Consider the following 21,147-nt stretch of genomic DNA (forward strand, 5'->3'; position numbering starts at 1 on the left):
TGAGGGGAGTTCTAGTTGCTCCCTGCTTTGGCCTGAAAGGGAATAATAAAACAAGTTAGGTCCTTCTCAGAGGTGCACAGGAAAGAGAAAATTAATAAAGATCACAAGTTCCAGCAAGGAAATTTCATTTTTATATAAAGACACAAATTCACATCAAAAGTGATTAAACACAGAAATAGGTGCCCAGTGAGATGATGGATTGTGGAACAAGGTGTTGAGTGGCAAGACCTAACCTACAAGCCTATCTTAAAAGTTTGTCTTGTAAGCAAGAGGTTGTACAAGAGGATCTCTCTCTTTCCACATAAATTATTCTCTGTTTATATGATTTACATTAAAAGAACTGCACCAGCTCCATTTCTGTCAATGCAAATAAATTACAACTACATTGGATTCTGAGAAAGCTGCACACCAAGCAGTAGAGTAAGATCATGTACCAAAATCAGGATTTAGAGGCCCTCCTTCTAGTATTTAGTCTGATACTTTTGACTGGACATAGAAGGTTGAAAGAAAGCACAAGAAATTAGTTATAAAATAAGAACAGTTGCCCAGATTCAGCAGTGTTAGGGCTCCAATTTCTTCTAGTCTAGTATTCCAGAAATCAAGGATGTCAAGGACATTTCTTTGCCTCTGCTTTTGATGCAGCCAGGTCTCTGTTGTGCCTTAGTGAGTGTTAGTAGGTGCTGACATTTCTGCACACCAAGGTGCGTAGGAGATTGTTACATCAGTTTCTGTAGACTTCAAAAGGCGCTAGCTGGGTGTGCTGAGTAGCTGCTTTCTTAATTACTGTGTGTCAAAATACCCTGAGGAGGCTCTCCTAATTTACCAGAAGGGGTGTTTCTCTCCTCCTCCTGGTATGACTGCAGGATGATCTACCCTTTCAACTTGACACAGGATAACTTTGAATGGAAGTGAACTTCAGAGATTATCTGTGTGCACATCACTGCCTGGAGCAAGTCTCTCAACTCAGGCACTTGTCAAGTGAAGTTTTCAACATATCTTAGGATAGAAATTCCAAAACCTTTCTGGGAAGCACATTCCTAGCATTTGACAAACTTCAGAGTAAAAAATTTTTTCCTTATATTTATTTGGAATTCCTCATGTTATGGTTTGTGTTCACTGCTACTTGCTGTACATCCTGAGGACATGTCCTTTTCCTCTCAGCCCCAAACTCTGTAGTTTACATCTCCTTTTGTACTGTCACAAGATGCTTCACAGAGTTCACCATTCAGACAAGGAGGTTCTTGCCAGCACTGGTGGGAATAGCTACACTTCAGGAAAGTTTGGCACATGGAGCCTGTCTCAAAGCTTTGCTCAGCCAGTTCTCAGTGCAGAACTCTTGTTTGATCATTGCTGCTAATGGGGTGATGCAATTTGGTGATGTCCCTTAGAAAAAAATCCCATTGTAGTTAGTGTTAGTCCTGTGTAGCAAAAATATACAGACTTCAAGTACTGGGCCAGAGACTCTGACACATAACTTATCAAAAGGTTTAGTGAAATGGTTCTGTTCCACTTTGCTCCAAGTGTCTCTGGCCCAGAAAAAACTTAGAGGTAGTGGGGACTCTGATTGTTCCTCTCTGCTCTTAGGCTCATACACAAATTTCCAGAATTTAAAATCAAATCCCTAGTCGTTGCTCCACTCCTTTTTGAGAACTTCAGCTGGGCAGAAGATAGGATCACAGGGTCTTGGAGCAGATGGAGCTACAGAGAAGTAGTAGTTTGACAGATGAGAACTAGGGGTGGTCAGTACAGTTGTTAGCAAAAGCAGAAGGGGCAGACTGAACCCAAGCTCTGCCCCAGGAGAAATGAGAACCTTTCACATGCTGGATTAGGCTGTTCCCTGTTGGTGAAGCAAATGGCTGTGTGCCACTGAAGGAGAGCACATGGTAAGAACCTCAGGGTCAGTCTGCCCAGATCAACTGTGCTGTTGTACATGAAATTTCCTTTGAGGTAAGCAGACTCCTGCGGCTCCATGCTTCCTTCTTTCACTTCTAGTGAGTGCTGGCTTCTGTCTCAGGGAGTTGATAACACCTGCCAGACTGGGCTGGCACTTAGAGAAAACAGTAAAGGTGGCCACAGCTTAGTCAACTCTCACATTGCTAATTTTTATTTGAAATCCCAGTTAAAGCACGGGATCAGACACTGCTCTTGAAACTAAAAAAGATGTCTGTTTCTAATCTTCACTGCTAACTAAAGTTCAAATTTACATAATCTTTAAAGGCTCAGGTACCAGAGACTGAAATAGGAAAATGCTTCATAAAATTTTTGATTTTTTTTTTTCAAACCTCACTATTGGATGTAGTATTATGGAAAGGTGGGTTGAATTTTGAAATATTGGGGCATAATATTGAAATTCACATCTGCCAGCTCACCAGCAATCTCTTGCTTGATTGAGACACAGGCATTAACTTTGATCACATAAGGAGAAATTACCCTCAAACAGGAAATAAAATAGAAGATTAATAAAAGTCTTACCACCTTCAAGCAGTTGCAACTGGCATTAGTGAGCTTTAAATTCTCATTACAATGGTGGCATTATAAATTAATATGTTCATATGGTAGCTGCTTATGAATTTCAGGTCTAATCCAGTCTTCAGTTTCACCAGGATAAAAAGTTACAACAAATAATCCACGAATTTCAGCTAGATGCTGAGTGAAATTCTCATCTCCATCTGATAAATTTTTCATGAAAGTACATATCACTTTTCACTGAAATGATATCATGTGAAAGGTTAAACACACCCACTGTCACATGTAAGCAGTATCCATGTGAGATCTACAGGCAGATTATTTAACAAGTAATGCAAGAAGGAGTATCTCAGCATTTCAGCAGGCTGAAAAAAGGAAATGAAACCAGAAAGGCTGACACATACATAAAGAAGTTGTCTAGACTCTTGTGGTTTCGGTGAGTTTCAGGACGCTGACAGCAGTTGAAAGTTTGTAGATTCTCAGATTTGCTGCTTTTTGATTGATCACTTGCAGGCTGCCTAGAAGCTGCATGCTTGTAAATGCCCATCACAGGTTATCCATAGTCCTGGACCACCTTTCCCAGGCAGCCTGCTTCTCCTCTCTTTTTGCAGTGGCTTATATTACTTTGTGGAGCCTGGTGAGTCAGTCAAACTTGTATAAATAAAGGAGGAATGATTCTGTTTCAAATATCAGCCCCATGAATCCACAAACCCAGGCTGGTGAGAGGCAAGTTGAAGCCTGGCACTGCATGAATTCTTAGACCTACCCGCAGACATTTCCTCAGAGAGCCTGATTCAAAATAATTAGAAAAAAATAATTAAAAAGAGGATTAACAAAGTATACACCTCTAACTTCCTTTTCCTGACTGATGCATTTAATTTTTCCTCAATAAATGGTGAGTCAGTTTTGAATTGCACACCATACAAGGGGCTGGGAATTCCAACTTCATCTCAGAGAGGTGGTCTTTTCCAAATGAGAGCTGACTGCTACATGCAGCTCTCAGTTTCTGAGATCACTCAGTAGAGCAAGCAGAGAGAATGTTCCATGCAGTCTCTACAGGCAATCACAGACTGATTTTTAATGTAGATATAAAACTATGTCTCTTATTCTAAATAATCAAATATAGGTCAACAAAATGGGCCATAATCACTTTTTTTTCTTGTTGTTCAGGGACCAATAGGACCTACTGGACCCAAAGGAGAACTTGGTTTCCCAGGACGCCCAGTATGTATTATGCTCTCAGGTGGGATAAAGACAGAAAAGTTTGCTTCTGACACTTATTAAATTATTCTACTTATTTCAGGGCCGTCCAGGACTGAATGGACTGAGAGGTGCCAAAGGTGATAGAGGTGAAGCAGTTAATGTAAGTTTTTTGTATTTCAATTAGTTGTAAAATAAAATCTGTTGAAATCTGAAGTCTGATTTATATTGATTCCTTTCAAATGATGATGTGACTAAAAAACTGAAATGTTCTAGAAATAATTGTGTTTCTGCTACTTTTCCTATCTAGCAGCAGTCATTGGAAATTCAGTTTCTGGGTCTGTCTGGGCAGTTCTTGCAGACACACATAGCTGTGTCAGCTCCCAGGTGTACCAGCTACGTTTGTCATTCACTATTACCATAGCAGCTCCAAACAGCAAAGGATTTGGAATTCCAGTTCTTTTATATCTATCAAGGACTTCCTGATCCAGGCTACCAGTTGTCCTCTCATTATTTGAAGATACTCCCACAGGCTCTGACCTTTCTAGCCCAGGCACAAACAGCACTTGAGCATACCACAGGGAAGTGGTGTTTACTAACAAAGTAACTCACTAATACCTGCTCCCTGCTACAGTCACCATGTACATGTACCCAAAATAATGACCTCTGCACAGATGGCAGCATATCCATGCTCACCTACAACCTGCAATTGTGGAATGACAAGTGAAAAGCCAAGCTCCTGTTGCTGCAAGTCTGTTCTCATGAAAAGATTTCAGACAGGTCTCACGACAAACGTTGAGACTGGACCACACAACAACTAGCACTGCTGAGCATAAACACTAAGCTCCACAATAGCAGAGCAATTTGTGTGATTGTTCTGATGGAATGGGACAATCTGTGCTGGGAAAATGGGGTACCCATGCCACAACAGCAGCTAATGCTAATGCTATGTCATCTGCTTCAGAGATAATGCTGAAAAAAAGTACATGTTAGCATAAAGTCAGTATCATTCTGTTTCAGCAGAGCAATTTTTGCAAATGGATTCTGTTTTAGGAAGCCTCTGGTTTTATTTTGCTCAAAAGAAAATAAAAATGGCACACAAACTGCAAGTCACAAGTGTCTTGTCTATCTAGACAATAAATACAAGCGAGATAATGTTCCTGTATTTAAGTAGCAGGGAGACTGAGTATTGGTGTCTTCACAGAGTTGGTAAGTATTTAAGTATCTCCACATTAAAAAAAGACCAGGTACTGAGTGTGGCTTACATGTCTACAAGAAGATATAAATAGAAATATAGTTCCTGGAAAGTGAAAACAGACAAATTACACAAATTCTAATTGGAAGAAAATGACAGAAAAATTACCACCCACTGACAGAAAATGCTAAAGTGTATTTTTCTTTCTTCCATATCTTCAAACAATATTAAAGTTCCTTTTCTGGATTGTCTGCTTTAACTATACAAAAGCTATTGTAGCATGTATAACTAGATGGAGTCCATCAAGCTGACAGGTTAAAGCAAACAAGCAAACAAAAGAGGCTACATGTTCTAGTTGTCCTTCCGGGAGAGCTCAGGGAAGATAAAATCTAATGGATCTCTAATTATTGATGAGATGGCACATGTCACCATGCAGAAAGTTGCATTGATGTGGACTGAAAGGTGAACATAGCCTTGTGCCAAGTTTTCAAATTGCACAGTAAAAAGCTGACATACATTTTTTGTAAAAGACAGTCACACACCCCCAGTCTAGCAGGGTTCCTCAGGGCTGCTAATTAGTGTGTACATATCTGACTGGCACCTGAAAATCTGTGAATCTTAGCAGTCTTGGGAGATCTAGATCAGTGTAGAATACCTAATTTTTTTGGATGAGAGATACACTGTCTTTAATTTAGTTTGAATATGCAGTGCCTCAGGTGTTCCACTTTCCATTTGGGGTTTATTTTTTGTCTAATACCTTCCTTCTTTCCACTTTCTCTTACCAGGGCCCTCCTGGCTTGCCTGGGCCCCCAGGGCCCCCAGGACCCCCAGGACGTATCCTTTATATCAAAGGAGTAAGTACAAATGGGGTCAGAGGGTGGCTTGTTGCAGACATGTGCTGCCCTAGAAGCAGTTTGCAAAGGAAAACACCAAAAATGGTTTCAGTCAACATAGTTTGCAGTGGGTGACCTTGCTTTTGTGCAGAGGAAGAAGATCTCTTAACCAAAGCCACTGCCATGGGAGAGTTTTGCCCCCATGGCCCCGCAGAGAGGGAGGGACATGATGACAGAGCTGGCAGCCAGCTGGGCTTTCTCCCAGGGAGCTGATGGGTTTGTTTCCAGCTTAGCCTCACCATGTCTGTTAAATCTGTATGGTGCATTACATGCTCTATCATACCTGCACTCATTCATTTCCCTCCTGTTTCCAACAGACAGTGTTCCCAGTCCCTCCCAGGCCTCACTGCAAAATGCCAGTAAGTCACAGGTGCAGAATCTGCTCTCAGCAGGATGCATGGCCATGACAGGACATAACCAAAGCTGTGCACCCAAACACCATAACCTTGCAGCTTCTCTCCCTCTGCCTTCTGCTTTGCACCATGGATGAGTTTTACTTGCTTTTCAAGGTAACAGACTTTCAAGTATTTAGCCATATGTGAAAACTGAGACATTTATAAAATATATAACAGAACTAGATACACTAGACTCTTTTCCTTAAAGCACTTTGATTACTTATTTCTTCTAATGCTTTCAATACCTTTCAAAGCTTGTGTTTCCATAGTTTAGGAGTTGCTTTAAAAACCTGAATGCGTTATAATGAGTATGTGAATACAGGTACACATATTTTTTAGATTTATGTATGAATACCATCCCCATGTTGTCATGTCTTTAGCTGTTTTTAATTTTCCTGTCCAAAATAATATTTGTTATGTGTAGGGCTCATGATGGTGGTTCTACTTTTCTGTTAAACAGTATAGCTCCAAATAATACTGTGCACTCTCCTCCAATTTGCACTCCAGTTCTTTTTCACTTATTTTAGAGAAACACCTCTTGACTTCCTCTATGCTAAAGGTATTGGTACTCATCTCAATCTTATTGTTGAAAAAGTTGTATCCCAACTTGTGATCTTTTTGGGAATTATTGATAAACAGTCATTACTCTATGGTAATTTGCCATTTTACAGTTTTGGCCTACCACCTCCACACATCATTTTTTTACCCCTTTGCATTTCTCCCTTTAATCTTCTCACTTCCATTGTATAACACTGTTGTACATGGGTAACCTGTGTCCATAATCACATATGTATTTGTCAGCCTCACCTCCGAAACCTTACTGGATAAGGCCCTGAAAAACCTGCTGTAGTTGGGCTGGATACTCCCTTGGGCTGGACAACCTCCAGAGATGCCTTCCAGCCTCAACTCTCCTCTGAATCTCTGTGGAATGATTCAAACAAAACAAACCTATTTTCTCTGAATATCAGATAATAATAGCTACTTTTCAGAAAGGTTACAATCAGTGAAAAAATAGCACTAACTTCTACGTGCACAAGTAATAGAAACATGCACTTGTAAACATCTCTTCATGCACCTGAGTGTGCTAGATAGGTCTGTCCTACATTTGTGAGTAATCTCCTAAACCTATATGAGTTTATAGATAAGAAGGCTGCTGTTCTTGCCTACATAAATGAGTGTCTATAAAGAGCTACAGACTGAACCCCTCCTCATGGGGACTCAATCTCTGAAGTTCAAGGAGCTCTCCATGTGAGTAAGACTTCTACAGGCTAAAAGCACAGGATTAGCCAGATGCAGGAACTTCCATTTTTTCATAGACTTGCTTAGTTTCCTTTAAACAGTACTAGAAAGTACTGAGATTTCCAAGCACTGTGCCACATTCCTGCATTGTTCCTGTTTTGAAGACAGTCACAGAGGCAGGTAGCATGCCCACTGTTACAGGTAGCTGGTCTCAGAAGAAGATAGATTAAACAGCTTCTGCCTCCCATTTGTGGTCTCAATGCATCTGGGCACAGGTCAATATCAGACATAACACAGCCCTGGTCTGATGAAAAGAATAGTAAACACAAGCTGTTATCTCACAGTCAAAAATCAGATCCTGCTTCCAAACACAGTGCTGTAAATTCAGAATTGTTCTTGGAGAATGAGCTTTCTGATGCTTCACCAGCACAACTGAGTGCAGGATTTGCTGATGCCTCCAAAATGCATGATGTTACCCTTTAGCTGAAAGCATGTTGCATGTCAAGGGTAGCATAATCCTTATAAAAACTTGATCAGCTAATACTCATACCCTGTCAAACTGGAGATAATCCCAGAGTGGTGCTATAATATTTACTAGCATGCAAATTTCCCAGGCTTTTCAGTCACACTAAGTAATACATTTCCATTGCTTGATATGTATGGACAATTTTTGATGGATTTCTTTGTCTGAAGGTGAACACTCCCTATCCTGGAAATCAAGAGGTTCTTAATGACCATGGTGTGTAATTCTTTTCTTGTACCTTGGTTTAAATAAGTTATCTTTTTTTTAATTGGGTTTTTCATACTTAAGAGATTTTTGCTTTTTCTTGGCTATTGTAGAAGGGAAGGGAAGGGAAGGGAAGGGAAGGGAAGGGAAGGGAAGGGAAGGGAAGGGAAGGGAAGGGAAGGGAAGGGAAGGGAAGGAGGGAAGGGAAGGGAAGGGAAGGGAAGGGAAGGGAAGGGAAGGGAAGGGAAGGGAAGGAAGGGAAGGGAAGGGAAGGGAAGGGAAGGGAAGGGAAGGGAAGGGAAGGGAAGGGAAGGGAAGGGAAGGGAAGGGAAGGGAAGGGAAGGGAAGGGAAGGGAAGGGAAGGGAAGGGAAGGGAAGGGAAGGGAAGGGAAGGGAAGGGAAGGGAAGGGAAGGGAAGGGAAGGGAAGGGAAGGGAAGGGAAGGGAAGGGAAGGGAAGGGAAGGGAAGGGAAGGGAAGGGAAGGGAAGGGAATTTGGAGGTAGTAGAAGATGTATTATACAACACAGTCATAATTCAAGAACTGTTTCTGCATCTGCTGCAGTGAAATTCACAAATGGAGAAATAGAACCAGGTTTGTTCAGAGGGCCTTAGGCTGGGTGGTTAGGGAAAGGGGAGTAGAAGATTGACATATGAGAGAGAGAGATTGTCTTGCACACATTGGCATTAATGAGAGAGGACAGTCAGGGTGATCATGGGTGAGACAGGCATAAAGGCACAGGAGCCATGTGCCCCACATATATGGAAAAATCTGCTCCCACTTTTAGTGGTTTGATTGTCACTGCTACAGTCTCTGGTGTTTTCAAGTTCTCATGAATTTCTGATGCTTTTCTGGCAGGTGCTAGAGCAAACAGAGATTCCTGGGGACTGCACAGTTCAGCACACTTAAAAGGAGAAAAGGGAGACAGAGGCGCTCCAGGACCACCAGGTACTATTAGAGACTAAATCTAATATGTCATTGACATCCTGTGGAGGAATACATGTTTAACTTGAAAAGCAACTCTGCAAGATATTTGGATACTTCTCTCTGCAGCCTTACCTGCCTGGAGATTTACACTAGTGTTCATTGATGAACAGAAACACAGAACAGCAAAGCTCAGAATGCTATCCAAAGTGTCTTCTGAAAAGACAGACTGCACATTTGTGAGAACTAGGAATGTGTTAAGTACAAGAATAGATATCAAAATATAAGTGGCTGGCCAGAGGTTTCTTGACATATTAGAAGGACATCATGGGCACTTCCTGAGATATCATTTTGTTGTCAGTCTTTCTGAGCCAGTCTTGCTAAAATCCAGTGCTTCATATTTCAGGGAATTACAGCTGTGCATTCTGAGTTCAAGGCAGCCAGTGTTGGTGACAGTCATGCTTCTTACAGGAGATGGAAATGGATTATTTCCATTTCAACCAATTTTTTAATATTTTCTAATTTATTTGTGAAAATCCTGAAGAGTCTGTGTGCACTGACAATATCAATTCACTAGCAATAAGAACATCATAAGAATTATTCTACACTCAAAGATTTGCTTTCTGTATCAAAAAGTTGATACACATTTATAATCCTTACAAATTCAAAAAGAGTTACAGAAACTAGCATCTGTTTGAAAATATTTTAATTACAAATGCTTTATTTTCTGTGCACTTTGTGAAATCTCATCTACTTAGATAAGGCTTCAATTGTGCCAGAAATCATTTGAAATAGAAAATGCAATGTATTGAATTAATGTTGCTGTACCATATTTATAGTAATTTTTCTTTCATGCATTGATAATAACTATATCCTCCCCATACAATAACTATATAAACCCCTCACTATATCTATATAGATATTTTTGTCTTTGTTCCAAACACATGATTCTGCTGACTGGAGATGATATTTTGGTTATTTTTAAGACATCTGTTTGTTGTAGTAAAACCAATTTTCCTGTCTTGTCCTCATTAATTTTTATTCTGATCCAATATCTTAAAATAGGCAGTTAGTAATTCCAGTCATCAATAAACTTGTCAAAAAAAAGAAGCAAGAAACTTTCCTGAACAGAAAATAAGAAAATTCTCTCTTCTCTGTTGGCATATCCACCACGAACATATCTGTTCCTTTTCAGGTTCTGTATTGAATAAAAATTAATTTCTTAGAAATATTTTCTTGTCTATATCTGATGGTTTCAGGTGCTTCATAAGGAGAAGATTGTGAGAGGATTTTTCTTATGATTTTACTGTAAAACTGCAGCTAGTAAAAGATGGTTCAAATAATACAAGAATTCTGGTTAAACTGAAAGCTCAACTCACTTTTCTCCTAAAATAACAGAGATTCATTCATTTGATCCAATGGATCAACTGGCTCCAACATTTTGTTCAATGTGAAGTTGAAGCATGCTAACTAAGACCAATTCTGTTGATGCTTTAAAAATATTCCTGTTTGGTTTTTGCTTAATGATGTAGCTGTTAAAATACATTTTAATACAAAACAGTTCTCTGGTTCTCACAGGTGTTCACATAACCACTGACAGGGAAAATTTACAAGCTGGTGTTTGCATAATTAAAGTACAGGGATTTTTCAAGAAACCTTTTCTGAGTGGAAAGTGGTTGAAACTCTTTCCACTACATTTGTTGAGCTGCAAAAACCAGAAAAAGCTCTTTGAACTGTGGCACTTGTCCATGCAGTGGATTTATTTTTGCTTCTCACAAAGTGACACCTCTCCGACCTTATAAACAGGGTCTGTTAATTGATAACATGCAAAAATATGAAGCCAAGACAAAAAGTATGAGAGCAAACTCAAAAGACATGGGCTTCATGCACCTTATTCACTCCTAGACTATTTACTGGTCATCCTAGAAAGACCTCAGATAGTTTTCAGTGTAGAGATCTGAGAAGGACACCTGCCATTCCATTCCACCTGTCCATTCCCTTCTCCACACAAGGATCAAGCAGATCACTGCTGCAAGCAGTTGTTGGTAAGGTTGGAATAAAATCCAAACAGGTGCCATAATGAGAATACATTTCTGCCCCACAATGTCTGCTTGATTTAATTTTATCTGAGGTGGCACATTATGGCTGGCTGAGGGCTGGGCCCAAAGATCTCAAAAATAAGTCAAAAACATTTGAAGGAAATGCATTGAACTGTTATGGGAAGCTTGAGCCTTCTTTGCTCCTATTTTTTTCTGAAATCCCAATAGATTCAGAAGTTATTAAGGTGGAAGAGTGACAGACAAGACAGGGCACAGACAAGATAGTCTGTGTAAGTCTAGCTTTGTTAGGAAACCAAACTAAAAATATCTGATTGATAGAAAGGTTAATGCCATTATTGTAAATAGTTTTCCTTTAAACTCTTAAACCAGTAATAGCAAAAGCAGTGTTTTTGAAAAGAAAATTACAGATAATTATTGTACTTTATTGCGTTTTATTCATTTTTCAGGTCCACCTCTGCCTCCATCATATTTCAGCCACTTTATTAATAGCATAAAGGTAATTATATCCCATTTGTGTTTGAGCTCTGTTAACCTTTTTTTAAAGTGTACTTTACTATAAATTATGCACAAAGCAATGCAACATGGTGAAATACACAAATATAAGGGCATCAGTAATTACAAATTACATTCATTTCTTAAACTCCAGCTACATAGGCATGTTTATTAGTATGGAGATAGCAGTTGTCAGAGGTCTGTAAAGATTACTCTTGAAAGAAACTTTATTACTGAGGCTTTTAACCTTCCCAGTGGTACTAAAGTGAGTCATAATTCACTGTTACCTAACATATCTGCCTCAAACGAATGCTTTTGTTTCCATGCCAGCTCAGGTAAAAGACATCCATTACCTAAAGGGCTTCTAGAACACTGGGTGAGGGAAAAGGGGGGTGGAAATCATTTCCATGTCATGTTATTTTTCTTTTAAACACACTGAATAAAATTAAATTATGGGAACTACTTTTCCTGGAAGCTCTTACAGCACAGTATATCCATGCCTTGACTTTTTTGGTCTCTTGCTGTTACGTTATTCTCTTGGCTGCTTCAAGTAACAAAAATTAATAAAATATGACATTGTTTTAAATTATTGTGGGTGAATAAGACTCTTTACCAGTAGAAGAACTGGAAAATTTTGAATCAAATTATTTTATGATACTACCAAAACTGTTGTGCTGACAGTCTCTTGGAAGGACTCTTAGGTCTGCCTGGTTTTAGGACTTTATTTCTGCTTGGCTGAGTCCACCCAAGTTATTCCTATGGCATAAAGTGTCCCATGTGTGTAGCAAAGCTGATAGGGTTTCTTTGACCTTACAGTCTGTAGCTTTACAGATTTAGCTGCCATGAACTCATCTTTCATCTAGTCCTTCAACTCCCCAAAATGGCTTGGAATAAAGAAACCTTTTGAGTTCTGTTTACTGAGAATCTACAAAGACTAGAAGTTGGAGGAGGAGCTATACATAGCCATGTCCTCTGGGTGTCTGCAGATACCTGCCATTCTTGCTTTGCCCTTTGCCTCTTCTATCCACAGGTTTATTTCTCAGAAACATGAAAACAGTGGACAAAAATAAATAAATAAATGCACAAATAAATAAATAAATAAATAAATGGAAAAAAACACAGACAAACAGAAAAAATAACATGAGAAGAAATGTATGAATGCTGTGGCTGGTCTTGCACAGGGATATAATAATGTAGTACTTCAGTCCTTCTTCTTACCTATTGCTCTGTTTCCCAAACTAACTGATAATCAGCCATGCAGAGCAGAAGACATACTGTTTCAAGTGTCTGCATTTCTGTGGTGCCTCTTCTGTCATCCTGGTCTCATCCCACCCTGCTCTGCTCACTTTGTCACATACTTTCAAATAGCTGTCCATTCCATGCCAATCTTGCTTTGCTTTTTGCTTGGTGATGGAGGAAAGCACTTTATTCCTTCCAGCTTTTTATTCTTCCTCCAACTCTCCCTTCGCCTCCAGCTACAGCATTGAACAAGGTTCTGCTGGGCAGAATAGCAGGAAACAGCAACAGAGGCATTTTCTGTGCCTCCACCTAACCCCACCTCTCCTAGCCTTGACCTGAGTGAGCCTTGCAGCCTCAATAGGGAAAGCATTCCTTTTCATCTCATATCCCAGAAGAAGAAAGTGATGTTAAAAACATTCCAAGCAGGTGCTTTCCTTCACTAAACTCAGATATGTAACACAAATTCAAAGGTTCAGTGCATTGTGTTCCAGTCTCACTTCTCACCATTTTAAAAAAACATTTTTTTTCAAAGGGAGAAAAAGGAGACAATGGAGTCACTGGTGTAAAAGGAGAAAAAGGAGAACCAAATGGAGGGTTTTTTCTGACAGGACCTCCTGGACCACCTGGAAGACCGGGAATAATCGTAAGTCAAGCAATTTGTGGAATGGGAATATTTGTGACTACCCATTTAGAATTAATTTAGAAGGCACTAAAAAGAGACAAGCATTAGGATTGCTAGGAACTATACAAAAAATTATATGCTAAGCATTAGGTGAATAGGAGAAAATTGCAGTAAGTGTAAACACAGACACTTCACTGTTGTGTGTAGAATTACTTTGCTATGAAATACTGATGTAATGTCATGCTCAGCTGTCTCACATAGCTACACCAGTATATAGATCACACTATTAACAGCATCACAAATAAAAGCAGCACATATAATTTGTGATAATATTACATATACCTCCATAAATATCAAAATAGACCATATAAAGTTAATCAGAGGCTGACTTGAAAATTGTTGGCCATCTAAATATTTAATTTTATTTCCCTAGTAATCCAAAGACGTGACAAAGAAAAAACCTGTGTGTAGTCATCTGGAGCATTTCTATAAAATCCAGCCACTGTCTACTCTCTACCTTTTAATTTTATCTTCTTATAATTGCCACCAAAGCAGCTTTGGAATAAAATGCACCAATTATTTGGAAACTAGTTTAACCCTGGGATCAGGCAACAAATATGTGCATTGCATTCCTCTATTGCCATGTCTGTGTCAAGAATCATGAATGAGTGTGCCACAGCTGAGGATGAAGCATTAGGTTGGCAGGACCACTATCAAGAATCCCCTTGGTTCTGTTTCACATTGCTGAGAACCATATCCTTGCTTAGAAATTAAATTGTTCTTCTGGCAAGAAGGAGCTGGGTGGCACAGCTGAGCTCTCCTTGTCCAGGATCCAATGTGTTCCACGTCTGCAGGATGGTGTGAGCACAGAGCACAAGCCCTCCTCAGGCAGGCTGAGGACACACTGCTAAACTGGAAATGAAGGGAGTTGAGCCTTTTTATTCTGCAAGTCTGGCAGCTGGAGAGGTTAAGGGCTGACATTTGATCACAGGAGGGAGAAGACCGAGCTCATCATGAGGTGTACACCCTGCATAGACACACTCCACATTAAAGTTTTCCACAAACTCTCTGAGCCCATCAAAGCAAGCAGTCTCAGCATGAGCAGAGTAGAGATCCAGGACTTTAAGAGCACTGTTGAGAGTTTTGCAGGTATCAGCTGCTCGGGGATAGGCATGAGAATTTTCAGAAAGCGTTCTGAAATTTAAATCCTTGACTTTATTTCAATATGTGGTTAAAATTTTCATTTTCCATTATACCCATGCTTTCTTGGAAAAAATTACATACAGGCTCATGTCTAAAGGGTAGTATAGTGACAAGCACCTGGTAAATGTTACCACCAATACATTCAAGGAAATACTTTTCACCACTGACAGGGACCAAAAGGGGACTCAGTTGTTGGACCCAGAGGACCTCCAGGATTACCTGGCCTACCTGGCTTACCAGGTTATGGAAAAACTGGACCTCCTGGCCCACCTGGACCACCTGGACCACCAGGTCCCCCTGCAATATATGGCTCAGGTGAGCTTTCCAGTTTATATGGGAGTGTCCAGCCACATGCCCACAATCCACACATGAGCAATTCTTTCACACCTGGCACCCCCCTCTGCATACCTGAATCAGGTTGTTCCCCCTTCTCCTCCTGCCCTCCACCAATTTCTCACAGGGATGAGTTGGAACTGAGAGCACAAAAAGGACAATTTCTCTGCAGAAAGTTTTCACTGACTAGTGCCATGGGAGTGCTATTGCATGAAGGGTCTTTCTGCAGCTGTGGTTGGGAGGAAATCTGCATAGTAGAGAGATAGATTACCTTGACAGCTTTGCAAAATCCATCAAATTGAGCAGCTGGCTAAATTTGGGACAGAACACTCTTCTTGTGGGGAATGGAACTAAATCCAGCTGGTGGCCATCACAAGGGGTTTTTCCCTGGTCTCAGTATTGAGTCCAGACCTATCCAATTATCTGAGGATCAAAGGCACACCTTAGTGAGTTTGCCCCCAGATCAGACAGGAAGGTTGATCTGCTGAAATGTTCTACAGAGGGGTCTGGACAGGCTGGGTCAATGGGCTGAGGCCAGCTGTAGGAGGGTCAGCAAGGCCAAGTGCTGGGTCCTGCCCTGGGGTCACATCAGCCCCAGGCAGCTCCACAGGCTGGGACAGAGTGGCTGGAAAGCTGCCCAGCAGAAAAGGATCAGGGGTGCAGCTTGGCAGATGTTGAACATGAGCCAGCAGTGCCCAGGTGGCCAAGAAGGCCAATGGCCCTGGCCTGAATCAGGAATAGTGTGTCCAGCAGGAGCAGGGCAGGGATTGTCCCACTGCACCCAGCACTGGTGGGACCACACCTCGATCCTGTGCTCAGTTTTGGGCTCCTCACTAAAAGAATGACACTGAGGGGCTGGAGTGTGTCCAGGGAAAGGGAACAGAGCTGGGGAAGGGTCTGGAGCTCAAACCCTGTGAGGAGCAGCTGAGGGAGCTGGGGGTGTTCAGCCTGGAGAAAAGGAGGCTCAATGACCTCATCACTCTCTACAGCTGCCTGAAAAGAGGATGTAGCCAGGAGGGGCAGTCTCTTCTCCCAGCTTCAGGCAACAGGACAAGAGGAAATGGCCCCAAGTTGTACCAGAGGAGGTTTAATTTGGATATCAGGAATTTTTTTTTCTCCTAAAGGATTGCCTGGAACAGGCTGCCCAGGGGAGTGGTTGAGTCACTATCTCTGGAAGCCTACCATGGCACTTAGGGACATGTTTTAGTACAGACTTTGCAGCTCTGGGTGTCACCAGTGGAGGTGGTGATCTTAAGGGTCTTTTCCACCCCAAGTGCTTCTCTGATTTCCTGATGAAAAGGCAGTACCCACAGTAGAGTTTAGGTTTAGAATGAGACTGCTGGAGAACTGCTTCTGAAAACTAGTCTCTATGCAAATGCTGAAGAGAAATGAAACTTCAGGTTGCTTACTCTACCTTTAATGGATTTCAACTTACTGGGTTAGAAAAGGAGCAAAATGTGCCACAAATAGTCATATCAAGAGAGGAATTTTGCAAACAAGGTGACATCAAAGGGAGTATGTGGTTAGAAATTGAGTGCCACAGTTCAAGACATTGTGCTTTAGACTCCTTTTGGGTCACAGGTTTCCTAAGAACAAGCTTCATACTATTCAGCCTTGAATTCTGGTGGATAGGGTCTCGGGCTTCTCTGACATTACTTGACAGATATGTCTGAGAAAATTACTAATTTCTCCCTCTAGGATCTGTGACCAGCATGGGAATCCAGCCAGGTAAAACCAGAGCAGAGCATTCCTTAATCTCAGCTGAAGATGGTGTACTAGTAGAAAGGGAGATTTCAACTGAATAGAGATGCTGTGACAGAGATCTCTTCTTCCTAAAGTTTTGACAGGTCTACCAAATACAGCTCTCCATTCCTGAGAACTAACAATTAGCCTGCTTTCCCACCTGTGCTTCCAGTATACTAATTTGGAGAGAAGACATCTCTCTTCAATTTGCTCTCTCCAGGTACTTCTTGAACCTGGCCAGATTTGTTTATACAGCAGGTGGGACTTCCAATCTGTCATCCAGTCAATAATATTAATTTCAGTGTCTATCAGAAGTATTCATCCTCTGAATATATTTGAGAAAGAAAAAATCCTTAACATATTCAACATTGAACCATAGGCTTTATGTGAATCAGTACCTAATCGTTATGATGCAGAGAGATCCACAGCATCCATGAAGCACATAAAGGTCTTCAGGCCTTTTCCTGTGTAATTTAGATTAAGCACTTCTGGATTTTAACTAAGAGACCCAGTCAGACAAAACAAATTATTAGTAGTATTCCATCCCTATACTTTCATTTATGCTCTCTGCCATTAGTCTTCGTCATCCTCCTACACATTTTCCTCTCTGCTTTGTAAAAGGGTTCTTTAGGCAGCACACATTTTACTAAATGTTCAGAACAGATGTTTATTTATTCCCTATCTTCGAGGTTCAGTTAAAGCCATTACTATCTGTAATTATGGAGTTCACATACTGCAGTATGGAGTTCACATATTGTGATGTGGGGAAAGAGGAGTAGCTTATCTTCAGGTAAATAGCTCTAAACACTTCTGGGAGCTGACCTCCTTCCCCTGCCATTGGCATGAAGGACCTGCTCTGGAATATCCTTGCAAATGCCTCAGTGCATAGATTCTTCTTGCAAAAGGTGATTCAAGCCTCCTCTGGGTTTCACAAAACCAAACAAGTTTTGTGTTGAGGTTCCTTCTTACAAACAGCTTTGAAGTGCCATTATCATGCCATATATTTGCATAAAATGCTTTGTCTTCTATATCTTTGAATCTTTCCTGCCTTAAAGAAAGAGGTTTTTACTCCAGAAAACAGCTCAATGTGGAGAAATTCAATTTTTGGAGTAGGTACCACATGGTGTGGACTGCAGTCTTGGAAGTCTAAGTTCATATTCCTGAAGAATTCTTTTTTTGCTTTGTAGCACAAGCTGAGCTTACACACATAAATTTTTCATCTCATGAAAAGTAGATTTTCATTTGCCTTTAGAGCAAAAGATGTAATGACTCCTTCAAAACTTATATGGGTAGAAGCAGAAAGTTATTCCTCTTCCATGTGCACTAGCTAAAAGAACAGTATTCTGGTCTATTTAAATGAGTTTTGTTCTTCATTTGCAATCTACAGATTGCAATCTGTTTGCCTTAACCTCCAAAAAATCAGAGAAGAGACTGTTTCATCATTGCTTCTAAAAAAACCCTTAGAATGTATTTCTGTGGTTGACTTGAGGTATTCAGGACATGACTATGGCTATTTAAAACTTCCACTGCTCCTGGACACCATCACTAAGTCATTTCTTTGTGTCACTCACATTTTCTCTCAAAGAAGATGACCTTCAGCATGTATTGTATGCTTATTTTATTTTAGCAGCTGCAATGCCTGGGCCACCAGGTCCTCCTGGAGAGCCAGGGTCACCAGCCACCAGGAATCTGGTAAGAGAGCAAAATAAGGAAGTTTGCTGGAGAAAATTCTCTTCAAAACTTTTGGTGGTCACTAATAGCACTGAAAGACGAGTGAAAGTTCCATCCTGTGTTTTTATTTAGTATAATGTTTTATAAACCACATGATTTTAAATTGCAAACTGTAGCTTTCCCTAGCAAATCTAAAAATCATTGTGCCAGAGAATACATGTAGATTTGTTTCTTTTTCTTATATTATAAAATGAATCAAAGTTGGATCCAAGATATCCACGGAGAAAGGAAAAAACAGCTAAGGCAGAAGTCTCAGTAATTTCTAAATTAGGAATTCATAATTCCTCTAAAAAAACAAACCACCAAAACACCAAAGAAATTAAAAAATATTTTAAAAAAAGAAAAACAAACAATAAAAAACCCTATTCAAGCTAGCAGAGGGCATTCATTGCAATTCTCAGGGGAGAAACAAATGTTCAAAGACTGGTTCCCCAAGACAGAACACTGTAGTTGCAGGGTGGGAGCTACTGTTTCAGACAGAAGGTCTGAGCTTACTTAGGTCAAAACAAAGTTTTTAAAAAAATATATATAAATCTATAGTAGGGTCTGCATTATTTATAAAGCACTCAATGCCTTCTGATAATGAAGAAATGAGAAAAAGAAATGTGAAAGAAATTGCACTTTCCTGAAATTTGTCCCAGTTTTAAACTACTGCAGTTCTCTTCTGCCATTTTGACCCAGGATGCTAAATTATAGGAGTGCAACAATCTTCACTCTGTACAAAATTTGTACAAAATTACTGTCATTCTACTACAATCCACAGAATGATGATGCTGGTATGCCAAAATGGCAAGATACTCATATTCCTTTATGGATTAAATTACATAAAACTGACTTTATGAGCATTTCCTGCAGAAGAAGCCTTGACATTTATGTGATCAATTGAGACTATTTCACTTGCAAAATGTTTTGTGTGTCTGATGAGGTATGTTTCATTTTCCTATTGGACAGGTTACGACATTCCAGAACATTGAGGGTATGTTGGAAAAGGTTCATTATGTAGCAGAAGGTACACTAATCTACCTGAGGGAAACCAGTGAGGTTTTTATCCGTGTTCGGAAAGGATGGAGAAAATTGCAGGTACTATTGCACCACACCCTAATCTTTTCCAACTCCCTTCCTCACAATGAAGGTGAGGGAGATATTTTTACAGAGGGAGAAGAGTGTGACTGCATAAAGTCCTTTTTATTAATTCAGAAGCTCCTGGTGATATTTTTTGTTCTACTCTCCTTTTTGTTTCTTTCAGCTTGGTGAGCTAATTCCCATCCCTGCTGACAGCCTTCCTCCTCCAGCCATATCAAGCCATGTAAGTACAAAATACTGGACTGTGGAAAACTGAGTCTAGATGTGTGATACACTCAGCACCAGTTGTATGCAGATCTCTGCACAACAATTCCACCAAGATTTGTCAGTTCAAATTAAGCATCCTACCACTACATAAGATTGCAGATTGATTTGCTTGGACATTCATTTGTTTCCAGTATCTTCTGAGATTCCAAACACTACAGAGACAAAGCAATATTTAGAAAAAGGAGAATAAAGTAAGCTGCCCAAAAAAAAAAAAAAAAAAAAAAATCCAAAGAAAAAAAAAAAAAACACCAAAACAAAATACCAAACCAAAACAAACAGCAACAACAAAAAAAAGAAAAAACAATCAAAAACCCACAAACCCACAGAATTCTGTTTCATAAGCCCGGTATCAGTCACATCCCCTTCAAGGAAGGTCAGAAAAGGGTTTATGAAAAGCAGATTTTCTTTGAAAGGTTATAGTTCTGTATTCAGGGCATCATAATCATCTCCTGAGTGTAGCTTACCCCACAGTATGCAGAGGATGCACTCTAAAGCCTCAAGTGTTAGTTTGGACCTGACCCCATTCTGCAAGTTATTGTACCAACCTGCATGTGAATATGCTGTCTGTGCCAAAAAACTGTGGGAGGATAAAAACCAAGAAATTATAAAGGGAATAGAGAAGTGTTTTTTGAGGACAAGTTAATTGTTCTGCTGAGAAAATGAAAAGGTAAAATGAGTGCTAGGAAGGAGAAGTGAGAAGGAAGATGGCCAGAAACAAATAAAAAAGGTTCACCTAGCACACTGGGCAAATGTCTAGACCTCAAGTTATAAGAAATTTTCTGTAACCTCCAGTTGACACCACCTGAGTTTCCCATCTGCTACAGCCAGTGGCTTGTTACTCATACTTGCCATAATTAGAGAAGAAACTTTGCTGTTCCTGAAACAATTAACATGTTTGAGAAGTGTTTCCACCCATTACATTTTCTGTTTTCACATCCTCCTTGCTCTTTCAGTTTGGATTTTCCTCAACTGTTCTTCTGCTCCTACTAAAAGCAAACTGTTTTAATGCAGGACTCCAGGTGTGATTAAATTTTTATTTTAAAAAGTAGTGAGTGTCTAAAATTCTGACATTTAACATACCTTTTTCTTGCTTGTGTTCAAATAACAGGGATTTCAGTCTATTCCAGCACTGAGACCAATATCAAATATGAACCATGGAAAACCAGCAGTAAGTATGAGATTTTTTAGCAGTTGCAGATGTGTGCCTTGTAAAGGGATAGTTTGCATCTTGAGGGACAGTTGCAATATTTGCTCTGCAAACTCAGAGATTTTACTTCAGAATTTACAAATACACTTTAACTTGTTCAGACATCTCAGACACAATTTGAAATTGTTCC

At 40.1% G+C, this 21,147-nt stretch overlaps 1 protein-coding gene across 2 annotated transcripts in view; it reads left to right on the top strand.

Moving 5' to 3' along the window:
- Positions 1–21,147, top strand: part of COL15A1 (collagen type XV alpha 1 chain) — a 114,370-nt gene that overhangs the window by 89,293 nt on the left and 3,930 nt on the right. The window contains exons 27-39 of one of the 2 annotated variants that reach the window (XM_079301982.1): positions 3,637–3,690; positions 3,770–3,829; positions 5,647–5,715; positions 6,072–6,113; positions 8,082–8,127; positions 8,972–9,061; positions 11,544–11,593; positions 13,361–13,471; positions 14,824–14,968; positions 18,360–18,421; positions 19,412–19,540; positions 19,707–19,766; positions 20,919–20,978. In XM_079301982.1, the coding sequence (XP_079158108.1) occupies positions 3,637–3,690; positions 3,770–3,829; positions 5,647–5,715; positions 6,072–6,113; positions 8,082–8,127; positions 8,972–9,061; positions 11,544–11,593; positions 13,361–13,471; positions 14,824–14,968; positions 18,360–18,421; positions 19,412–19,540; positions 19,707–19,766; positions 20,919–20,978 (978 nt within the window). Of the gene's footprint in view, positions 1–3,636; positions 3,691–3,769; positions 3,830–5,646; positions 5,716–6,071; positions 6,114–8,081; positions 8,128–8,971; positions 9,062–11,543; positions 11,594–13,360; positions 13,472–14,823; positions 14,969–18,356; positions 18,422–19,411; positions 19,541–19,706; positions 19,767–20,918; positions 20,979–21,147 lie in introns of both variants that reach the window. The other variant, XM_079301981.1, reaches the window with a different exon arrangement.

The sequence above is a fragment of the Erithacus rubecula genome, assembly GCF_903797595.1.
Source record: "Erithacus rubecula genome assembly, chromosome: 3".
In the NCBI taxonomy this organism is placed as follows: domain Eukaryota; kingdom Metazoa; phylum Chordata; class Aves; order Passeriformes; family Muscicapidae; genus Erithacus; species Erithacus rubecula.